The 11,980-nt window shown below is 34.0% G+C and overlaps 3 protein-coding genes across 3 annotated transcripts; 2 read left to right on the top strand and 1 right to left on the bottom strand.

Moving 5' to 3' along the window:
• Positions 1–3,753: 3,753 nt before the first annotated feature.
• On the bottom strand, positions 3,754–4,603 carry LOC18025178. The gene has a single exon (XM_006407196.2). The coding sequence runs from the start codon at positions 4,490–4,492 to the stop codon at positions 3,902–3,904; it is 591 nt and encodes a 196-aa protein (XP_006407259.1). The 5' UTR covers positions 4,493–4,603; the 3' UTR covers positions 3,754–3,901.
• Positions 4,604–6,290: 1,687 nt separating this feature from the next.
• Positions 6,291–7,911, top strand: LOC18025179 (30S ribosomal protein S10, chloroplastic). The gene is made up of 4 exons (XM_006407197.2): positions 6,291–6,653; positions 6,769–6,807; positions 7,196–7,528; positions 7,706–7,911. Exons 1-3 carry the CDS (start codon positions 6,420–6,422, stop codon positions 7,505–7,507), a joined length of 585 nt encoding a protein of 194 aa, XP_006407260.1. The 5' UTR covers positions 6,291–6,419; the 3' UTR covers positions 7,508–7,528; positions 7,706–7,911.
• Positions 7,912–10,276: 2,365 nt separating this feature from the next.
• On the top strand, positions 10,277–11,828 carry LOC18025180 (serine acetyltransferase 3, mitochondrial). Its single transcript, XM_006407198.2, has one exon. The coding sequence runs from the start codon at positions 10,345–10,347 to the stop codon at positions 11,521–11,523; it is 1,179 nt and encodes a 392-aa protein (XP_006407261.1). The 5' UTR covers positions 10,277–10,344; the 3' UTR covers positions 11,524–11,828.
• Positions 11,829–11,980: the final 152 nt, after the last annotated feature.

Consider the following 11,980-nt stretch of genomic DNA (forward strand, 5'->3'; position numbering starts at 1 on the left):
TCAACGCTCGATGTGCGACCACATCAAATTATAAGGCACACAAGTAATTGATCCGATAACATCCTCTGTCGTCTCGAAGAAGCTCTTCAATATCTGATGTTAACTAGACCGGATCTTTTTAATGTTGTGCGTTATATACACATTTGTGCATATGATCCAAAAAGAGACTCATTTTCAAGCTATGATTATACTAAATCTAGAAGATATCTTCCGTAAATAGTTTGGTTGTATAAATACATTTAGTTCAAAGAATTTGATTTTTACTCAAAATAAGAATACCTACTTAAACAAATATTATTTCATACTCTTGTCACTTTTGTCAATGAATGATTGGATTTCTGGTGAAAGATAAAAAATGTGATCCCATTCGACTCTAATTTTTTATCTATTTTTTATAAATAAAAAAATAATATTCAATTATAGATTTTGGTTGGAGTAAGCCTAGAACAACATGGAGAATTTGTTTTTGTTCAATTGGAGAATATAATTCATGATTCCAAAAAGTGGCTTAGAGGTTAGAGGTTGATCCAAAGCTTGATATGGATGAGCAGAGAAAACTCGAAACCGTCGATTAGACCTTCCCCCAATTTTTTTTTCTTTTCGATCGGATAGTTTCGGACTTAAAACAGTAAATAATGAACTTTTAGCACTGATTAAATCTTCCAAGGTTAGTGATGAGTATTGGTTGTTGGGTGGGTTAAACAACTTCCCCGTAGACAACACTCCGTAGGGGCCCCAGGAACAAAGTAGTGATTACTTCTTACTTCAAGCTTGACCTCTCATTCTCCCATCATTTAATTTGCCTTTTGTGGTCGTCCATTTTCACTCCCATTAACACACTTCCACCAAAACAAAAATTATTTTTAAAAATCTCAGAACAACAAAAAAAATACAAAAGTTGAGAACAAATTTTTGCAGCTATAAACTCATAGCTTCCTTTTTAAATACTTGAAAACAATTACATCTATTTGCTTTTTGTACTCCACCGTTCCATATAAACTCAAACAATATCATTTATCTTTCCAGAAATTTCTGATTTGTTTTTAGACTTTATGAGTCTTGTAACAACTTTTGCGATTTTCTTGTCTTTCCTTTCCAACATCTTACGAATATTTTTATGGTCTGGCTTTAGCTTTGAACATTATTGAATTACTATTGAATACATGTATGTATTCAATTTGATCAATTTTCCTCTCAATATGAATTGGACCCACTTAATTAATTCTAATAGAGCTTGATTGTTATATATTATTATAACTTGATTGTTTTTGACTTTTTGTTTCTTTGTCCACTGATTGAGTTTACTGTTCTTCTCCACGTTTTCGGTGTTCCTTTATTTTTTAATTTGGATTTTGGTATGTGTAAATAGTTCCATGATTGATCCATACACTCTTATCATTCATTTATTGTGAGGTATTTTTGTGGCTTTTATTTATCTCTTACGCAGTTCGAACCAACCTAGATGTAAGATGATAACCAATTATAACTCGGAGATCTAGACCGAAACCTACACTAATATCTAAAATACATAAAAAACGGCCTGGATATTCTTGCTGTAAAAATAGATAAACACTGATCCATAATAAACACTGATTGATGAATGATACTAGGGATTAATACCATGATCATCCTTATGTACTTTTGAGGGTATTTTATCATTTATTTTAATAATAAATTGGGTTTAGAAACTCCGTACATTTATCCATACATTTACCCAATCTAATTAAACGTTGCCACTGAGACGCATATACGGTTTTTTATTGTTGCCAAATAAAAAACGTATCTATTTCATACTGATTAAAAAATTAGATTTTAATCATAAAAGACTCTTTTAGAGACCCCAATAATCCTGTTCTAAAAGGAGTGACTTGTTTAATTAGAATACTTTTGAATACCAAGCATGTTGTAATCAAAATCTCAAATAAATTTATAGCTTGAGATAAATTGACTCGTTTAATATAATCATCTCTTTTCGCTCTTATATTTAGTCATATATATATATGAACATAAGTGGACATGTTCTATTGTGTCAAAATCGTAAATAGTCTATTACTACTCAGATCTTTTCTTCTCTGTCATTTTCTTAGCTTAATCAATATAATCAAAAGAATAAACTATATGGTTCTGTAGTTGTAATCATATATAATATGAATCGAATACTTAATTTTAATTATCCAATATCCATCCACTTCAAATGTATCATCCTTCCTTGTTAGATATGCATGTAACATTAATTACAAAAGTCTTCTTTCTGGTTAGTTCATATTTTGTTGGTTTATTAGTTTGATCAACTGAAATTAGTCAAATCACATGGTTTCCCTTTAAATACCGACCTCAAGAGAGGACTAGAAAAAACATATAGATCATATAAAATAGAACGTGTTGCTAATATAGTTAAACCGTTTTGAGGGAAAAGTGAAAATCCAACGACTAGAAGATTCTAAACAAGGCTTCACAGTAACGTAACTCCATTTTGAAAATATCCAAGTAAATTATTAATTTTGAGACTGGTGAGTGGTGGTGATAGGTAGGATAGGAAAGTGGGAAATTGAAGAGAGAAAAAAAAGAAGAAGCATGGAGTCTAAAACTAAAAGCGAAGAGGAGAGAATCTATTGAGTCTTTAAAGCAAACTTATATCCGCTTTTTAATATAGATTCGATTATTCGTTGATCATTGTTCCACTATTTTGCATATGAATATATAGATGGATCATGGGATTGTATGCTATGCACACACAATGACACGATTAATCCTTTTGACGTAGCGTAACATTATTGATTGTAAATTGTTATGAGTCTAAAGTATCTAAAGTTATTGTTTTAGGGTTCGATACTACCATAAAATTTTCAAAAAAAAATTGTAACACTTATATATGTTTACCAGATGCATGGCTATAGTAACATAATGGTTAGATGTTCGCATAATTTACAGATTCACACGATTCAAGCTTCAGAATTTGGCACCAGCTGTTTTGAAAAAAAGACTGTACCGCATTTTAATTTTCCTTTCATGTTTCATGTCGATCGATCCAAAAAGTCTACAGATCAAGAAAATCAAACATTTCAATAAACAATCAACTGAACAAGAAATCAGAAATGAATTAATCCATCAAATATATCATACTATATATGTTTTTAAGTTGAAAATCATTATATGCATAGGTACACGTGTGCGTAGCAGCATTATTTCCGAGACCATCTGGTGCAGACGACAACACATAGCTAAAAATATACAATAGTATATCAGTCTAGGCTATAGAATTAATAATAGAGATCGATATGATATGTGTATGTACTATTTATGTGTGCATAGTCCTAGGTTAATCATGAATCGTACTACATTGTTCTCGAATTTTCTTCCATGCATTTTCTTACGAGCTTCGTTCGTTCTTGCTTAATATAAAGAGTATTACCACCAAATGACCTGATTTGTTTTTTTATCTGCAACATCGACGGATGACATTTCCTTAAATATTGTGATCTAATTATCGTGCATATATATATATATATATATATATATATATATTTATTATATGCATAGTCTTGTGCATATAATGATCACAATATTTTAAAAATGTTTTAATAGATGTATGTACGTTGTTTTGAACAATTATGTGCGCTAAAACATATCACTTATTTTACGACGATGTCACTGGTCTTTTCTGAAAATTATGTATAGCTTACTTATTTTACTAGATAACAAATTCATCATAGTAGAAATTAAAAGTTTGATGGGGAGGGACTTTTAAAATAAATAGAGATTAAAAAGAAAAAGAGAGGAAGCTTCCATTAAAAAGAGATGCTCAAAGTAGAAATGATACTAAGAAGAGGCTAGAAAACTCGCTCTATATGTGAGCTTACTACGTGCGCTTAAACTTAAAACAAAACTAACTCATCAGAAATCAAACAAGAACTAAATGCCGTTTAGCTTCGATTCTAAGCTCTTCCTTCATCTTTCTAATGAACTCATCGAATTTCTTGTTCATCTCTTCCTCGGTTACCACTCCCAGATTATCTTCATCTTCTCTAGATCCGCCAGGAATATCACAGTCTTCTTCTAGATCGCCATTATTTGTTAATGGCTCATCATATTCTTCTTCTTCTTCTTCTTTCTCTACTTCTTCGATTTCTTGATCTTTTGTACTAACTTCCTCTGCAAGAAAGGACTCTGTTCCTCCTCCATGAACAGAGCAATCCTCTAGCTCCAATATCGCATTGTAACTATCAAAATCTCGGTAAACAAAGGTGTTATTGGTCTTACTTATTTCCTCTAATGGTTTTGACGAAGCGATCAAACCAGGGTACTTAGCGACAAGCACTAAGAGACCATTGCAGAGGAGAAACATGTACTTCTTATCTACTGCGTGTGTAATGAGTTGAATTGTGAATCTGGATAAATCGAATTTGTGAGTGGTTAAAAGAGCTAAAACCCATATGGAAACTATTATAAACTTCGTCAATTTCTTCAGTAACTCCGGTTTCATTTGATCCATCTCTCGGATTTTTTCTTTGCTTTAGTGAGTGAATAGAACGATAAAAGATAAGAAGAAGAAAACGGAATGAGGAGCTTAAGTGTGAATTATGACTTAATTGTTTGTGCAAAGGCGTACACTTCACACTCAACGGTGTTTGGTATTTAGAGAAGTTATTGGGAAATTTATGCCAATGGGAATCTGAGATTGATTTTACTAAACTGCCCCTTTTGTTCTGAACCTGCATGCGACGTGTTTGTTAATGGTTGATTTTCTCTGCTCCTCACTTTTTTGTCAGCTAATCTTGTTTCCTTTTGGCAAATTATTGGTTTATTTTAGTTTTTATGGAAATGATTTTCTTTTGAATGTTTCTAAACTTGCCATTTTTGTTATACGTTTTGATATGATTTCAGTTATTTATTTTGTCAACGACATGCAATATACATATATATATATATATATTTAAATTTAGGGTGATAACCAAAATATTATATAATTTTTGTAACATTAATAGAGATGCTACTTAATTAAGTCGCGTTATGTTACCAGATAAATTTAAATCTGGCCAGATACATGTTCTTGAAAAAAAATCGTAAGTAATGAATATAGATATGAATCATATGATAATTAATGTTTATAACAAATTCAAACAGAATAGAATAGAAGCGGCTTCAAGGGATGATTGGTCTTTCGATGGTGAGAGCGTATGGTGTGGAGTGTGGACTATACTTTTTTGAAGAAGTCATTGTCTTTAAGTTTTTTTCCTTTTTTTGGTATAAGTCATTGTCTTTAAATTGCATGGCGACATATATCATTATTGTTAGGCTTAAATTTATATTTTTCTTGATATATAAATTTTAGAATTAAGAATTAAGAAACTAAGATAAGAAGATCGACTATAATCACAATATGTCAAAAAATCAAAACTAAGAAGATCTACGTACTCTTTAAAGTTTAAATCGATCAGATCGATATGTAGCATATACAAGATATTCGAATTACTAAGTATGTAATCAACTACTCATACACCTCCGGAAATCCATATCCACAAGCATAAAAGGTCAGAAAACATAACTTAGAATATCCCAATTTATTTCCCTTGTTGTCTTTTGGATTTATATTAAGATTGTTTTTTTTTTGCTTATTAATCTCTTATCGATTGTATATCCATGATTTCACCGTCACGTTTCATTTTTTCCACAATCATTGCGTATTACATGGTTTTTTTGTTTGTCAAGTAGCTATTTCAATTCTTACTTTTTTCGCCGTTTGTACGTTTCAAGAAGTTTTGCGAGTTGAAATTTCAAAGATATTTTGGGGAAACAAAGAATCTTCTAAAGATTTAGAATTCACCTGAAGTAAAAGACCCAAGGATCTTTAAACTAAAAAATAACCGAAAGAGAATGGACTATTGATAGTTTGTTAGGTTAGCATATTCAGGTCCGAAAAGAAAATTTAAGATAACAAAAGGAATACCTTTTAGTATCTTGATTTTATATATTTATATGACGACATGAATACTTTGTTGGGTTCTCTGTTTGGGGTTTTTTATTTTTGCTTTAAGGGTTGTTAAATAAGTTGCTTGCAATATTGTAAAAGAAAATCTGAAAATGGTATAGATCTTTACATTTAGACCCCAAAAAAAAAAGAAGGTATTCATGTCGTAAACTTTTCTTTCAGTGATTGGAGAAAGTTGAGAATCCGAACGACCCAGTATTCGGTGTGAATAAACCTTTGCATTGGGCCAAATGGTTATTTATAAGAGTGGGCCTTTTTGTTTATTAAGTGGGCTTTAATTAAATAATTCTCTCATAAAAAAAAAAAAGACAGAAAAAGGTTTTGGATAATGGGATAACCCTCCAAACGAAGCTGCGGAAGAGGAAACTACATCCTTCGAGCGTGAAGAGGAGGAGGAAGAAGAGAAATCGATTCTTTGTCTGCAAATTCCATGGCGGTTTCAAGTGTATCGTCGTTCCTGTTGCCCTCCTTCGCCATTCCAACCTCTTCGGCTTCTCCTAACAGACTGAAAGTCTCTCTGCTTCCGTCTTCTACCCATGGCGGCCTTAATTCATGCGTCGTCAAGAAACCATCCATCTCGTTTACGAAGGTCTTCGCGACTGCTGAAACCTTAGATTCAGTTCCCGAAACTATCGATGAACCCACCTCTGAGGAATACTCCGAGGTACACTTTTTCCTCTCACTGTCTCATTTTCTACTGTGTCTGCTAGATTTATTCGATCCTTTTTGGTTCAGTGTTTGTTCTGTTTACATAATCTATTCGTATCTGTGTGATTCAGGTTCCGAGCTCTTCCTCGATCAGTGTAGACGCGGATAAGGTACATTCCATTGCCGTTAGACCTCACTACTAGAAATTGATACAATAGGCATATTTTTCCAACGATTTGTTCAAAGTTGCTGTTCTATGTCCATCTTCGTCAAAATCAATTGACTTTTTTTTTGTTTAAGTTTTACATCACTGGAAAGTCTCATATGTGTTTACTATAGTCCCGTTGATTAGTAAGAAATGCCTTTTAAGTAGATGGATTTGCTTACTACTATCATCGTCCTCAAAGTATATAATGAAAAAGAGAAGAATGAAAGTGATCACATTTAGATGGGAAATGCTACTGAGATTGAAATATTTGCCACACCAGAGTTTTGTTTCTGGAGGTTTTGTGGAGTTTCTTTGTTATTGGTTAAGTTGATTTGTTTTCTCCTAAGCAGATGGCGCCAAAGCAAAAGATTAGGATCAAGCTTAGATCGTACTGGGTGCCTCTTATTGAGGATTCTTGCAAGCAGATACTTGACGCTGCAAGAAATACAAACGCAAAGACGATGGGTCCTGTTCCGTTGCCGACCAAGAAGCGTATCTACTGTGTTCTCAAGTCTCCTCACGTTCACAAGGATGCGAGGTTCCACTTTGAAATCCGGACACACCAGCGGATGATCGACATTCTCTACCCGACTGCTCAAACCATTGATTCGTTGATGCAACTTGATCTTCCTGCTGGTGTTGATGTGGAGGTGAAGCTTTGAAGAACAAGCGTAACGAAACTGGTAAAAATGAAAGCTCTTTCCTCTTCCTGTATGCTGAATAGATCCTCAAACTGATGTATCTAGTTAGAGATACTGCTTCCTTTTTTAATCCTCCTGTTTGAAATTCTGCACATTGGCTCCAACTCAAGCTTGTGGATCTTGATACTTGTTCTTGACCAAAGTTTTTCTTCCTCTTAGGTGATGTGCACTTGCATTGCATGAACAAACTGTTTCAAATCAACCACATTGCTTTAGAATTGGTAAGCCATGTATCATCCTTTTGAGAGCCTCTGTAATGAAAATGTAATTGTCTTCTCTGGTCCTAGCAAAGTTGAAATCTTTAGTCAATCTTGTTCTTAGTTGATGAACAAATCCGCAAGTTCAAAGGAATATTTTTTTTTTTCTGTGTGGTTACTAATTGTTTTGCTGTCGCTGTCATACTTAAGTAATCTTCCATTTTTGTATTTTAGTGGAATCTTATTTGAATATAAGTATGAATATAATTGAGAAAGATACTATACAACTTGAGTCTTAAAAAATCAGGAAGTTAGAATCTTGAAAGCAACTGCATTATATGATTAATGTGCAAGTTTATCCACAAATTTAGAAAGGGATTTCCAGTGCCTTGCTAATTTGGCATTAAGCATTAATATTCCACTACCCTATATTTAACTCGAAGAATATTGTTTCGCACGAACAATCAGACTTACAAATATATGGCTATTTTAATAAAAAATGGATTGATTTTGTTCTAGTTATTAAGTGATTCATCTCACTAGGATTATCTCTTGAACCAAAAAAAAAGAATGGTCGCCAGATTTGAAATTATTATAATTAAGTAGATGAGACAATGATGGGCCTGTTTATAATAGTCACTAAAGTTGAGGCATATTCCCACGATATACCAACATGGACCGTCCTATTTTTTTTTTTTAATGTTTATTGTAAATGTTTATTGAAGATGTTCGATTGAAAGTATATTACTTTTTGAAACAATATTATTGAAATAAATACAACTCCTGCATCAATAATTTTCTATTTTACGAGAAACATATTCTATAATATAAAAAAATCTCAAAGTAGTGCCCTTTTGGTCTTTGCATAAGATCTACTAACTAGTCGAATCATATTTGCATCAACAATATGATTAAAGTTTGATTCATTTTGACTAGACTTCCAAATTGTAATCTACTCATGTTTACATTGAAGTATAAACTGTTTTGCCTTTGCGTTTACAATTTGCATACCAAAGTACTCAATTTGGATTGAACACACGTGATGATGATGCGATGATAACAATTAATATGAACCATCTATATAGATAAAAATACATTACGGTATAATATTTAATAAATTATACGAGTTAACATCCCCGACTTATGATTTACCAAACGCTACACTAGAAGCATCAAATAAACAGGGTTGTGTGTTTTCAACACTCGAAAAGACGATCGTTTGAATGGCTGAAAATGAAAGAAAACAAAATATACTCCTATGACAAAAAAAAAAACTTAAGCTCCATTTTTCTTTCTTTTGGTTTTATCAAAGTATCTTGAGACTCATGACTGTCGGAAAATAATTGGAGGGGTCCTCATTGACGTGCCCTTTTATTAGGCTTTTATAATAGTTTTGCGTATTTTATTACAATTTTCTAAAAAAATACCTTTGTGTTGTTGTTACTTGTTTACGATGGCAATTAACCAAAGTATTTTTTCTTAAATCCACTAACTAACAATTGATTCTAAACATAGTTATATTTTCCCATCATCTCAGTCGGATATAATTTACTTGGCATAATAGGCTAATATATTTGTTTAACAAATAATTAACGAATGTCATTTTAAAGTCAAAGGTTATATTAATTAGAACATTTATGAGTTAATCAATTGGATAGAGAGGGAGAGGGAGAGAGATGATTAAATTCAGCTGACACTTGGCTTGAAGAGGATGATGGCTTCACGGATCAGTAGACAAACTAAGTAATGTCATTACATACGTCACTTTTTTTTCCTTTCATAAATTTTCACCTTTCTTCTTATTTATTTTTATTTTATTTTGAACAAACTGAAAGTTGGTTCAAATACAAAAGTCTATGTGTCTAGCAAAAAAAAGGATATTATATTGTCGACAAAAAAGGATATTATATTTTATTATATATATATATATAATATATATCTAGATGAGTGAAAAAAAATTACGCATGTAAACAAAAACTAGGCGTCACAGAAAAGAAAATTTGATGATGAGATTCACTCCGCAAAAGAATATATTTATTTTCACAAAACAAAAAGAATATATATTTATTCAAAAAAACTCTGACCACGATATATAAAAAACATGTGATTTATTACGACCGTCTGTCCTGTCGACATACATATATGTTCGGTGTTCTTGAATTTTGATAGATTCCATAGCAGAAGAAAAAAATGGAAATTTTGCCATAACGCTTACGTAAAAATAAATCACACACACACACACACTTTTAAAATCCCGTTACTTATATATGGCCTTTTAACCAAATTTTTTTATTAAAATATTAACTTATTACAAAAAAAATTATTCAGTTACATGAGATGAAGGAACAAGAAAGGTAAAAATGTTGTAGTAAAAAAAAAAATGTTGTAGTAAACGTAACTTTTTGCCACCTAGTCCCAGTGGCCAGTGTAGACTGTAGTCATTTTAATGAAGAAAGAAATTTTAGGAATCGAATTTAAAAGGAAAGAAATCTGGGGAGAGAGAGAGAGAGTCCAAAAAATATAAATTGTTTACATCCTTTCGTTTTGGTTCATATTAAAGAAGAAAAAAAAAAGAAAAGAGTTTTCCCGAGAAAATTTCCAATGTTCCCGGTCACAAGTCGCCGCCACTTCTCATTCTCCCTATATATGCTCCGTTCATCTTCTCCACACAACCATGTTCTCTACTCTTCCTCTTTCCTCCCTTCATTTGTCTCATCCAAATCATCTTCAACCAAAGATAACCTAGAAACCTCTTCTCCTCCAATGGCGGCGTGCATCGACACGTGCCGAACCGGCAAACCTCAGATTTCTCCTCGCAATTCTTCCAGGTCTCACGACGATGAATCCGGTTTCCGTTACATGAACTACTACCGCTCCGGTTACCCGGATCGATCTCCGATCAACGTGACCCAGACCAGAACCCTCCACACCCGCCCGCTCCTTGAAGATCTCGATCGAGACGCCGAAATCGACGACGTCTGGGCCAAAATTCGACAAGAAGCCAAATCTGATATCGAGAGAGAACCCATCGTCTCCGGCTATTATCAAGCCTCGATTGTCTCCCAGCGCTCGTTGGAGGCCGCGCTGGCTAATACTCTCTCCGTTAAACTCAGCAATTTGAACCTTCCCAGCAACACTCTGTTCGATTTGTTCACCGGCGTTCTCGAAGAACACCCCGAAATCGTTGAATCGGTAAAGCAAGATCTTTTAGCGGTCAAGGAAAGAGACCCAGCTTGCATAAGCTACGTCCATTGTTTCCTACACTTTAAAGGCTTCCTCGCTTGCCAAGCGCATCGAATCGCTCACGAGCTCTGGACCCAGAACCGAAAAATCCTGGCTTTATTGATCCAGAACAGAGTATCTGAGGCTTTTGCCGTTGATTTCCATCCTGGGGCTAAAATCGGAACTGGGATTTTGCTCGACCACGCTACGGCCATCGTGATCGGCGAGACGGCGGTGGTTGGGAACAACGTTTCGATTCTTCACAACGTTACGCTCGGAGGAACGGGGAAACAGTGTGGAGATAGGCATCCGAAGATCGGCGATGGGGTCTTGATTGGAGCTGGGACTTGTATTTTGGGGAATATTACGATTGGAGAAGGAGCCAAGATCGGCGCCGGGTCGGTGGTGTTGAAGGATGTGCCGCCGCGCACGACGGCTGTTGGAAATCCGGCGAGATTGCTTGGTGGCAAAGATAATCCGAAAAAGCACGACAAGATTCCTGGTCTGACCATGGACCAGACATCGCATATATCCGAGTGGTCGGATTATGTAATTTGAAAAAAGTCTCTGTTTTTGTTGTTTATTGCTTCTCATCGGCTTCTCCTGTTATCGAAGCTGTAGAACATATGATATGCGATGGCTAGTGCATGCTGTTTCTATTAATCAGATCATTTGTCTCTCTATAAAGATAGTCTGATTAAGATGGGATTTTAAGTTAAACTCGGAAACTCTAAACGATGTGTAGTGGAGTTTCCTGTGGTTGGTTTCTGATTATCAGAGACTTGAGATATGTTTAGTACGTAAGTGTTATTTGGTAAAACCATGATCTCTGTGATCACACTATTAAGCGTAAAATTTTATCATCCTCGTGAGTTTTGTTTTGCTTATTACAGCCATTTAGGAGATGACAAAAAGACCACTCAGGATCCAGGAATGCTTGCTACAATCATTTAGAACCTACCTATTCTTTTGTAAGTAATCATTTTTTTCTGTTAAAACTTGTAGAAAAAGCGGT

The sequence above is a fragment of the Eutrema salsugineum genome, unplaced genomic scaffold (assembly GCF_000478725.1).
Source record: "Eutrema salsugineum unplaced genomic scaffold, Eutsalg1_0 scaffold_13, whole genome shotgun sequence".
NCBI classification, from domain to species: Eukaryota; Viridiplantae; Streptophyta; class Magnoliopsida; order Brassicales; family Brassicaceae; genus Eutrema; species Eutrema salsugineum.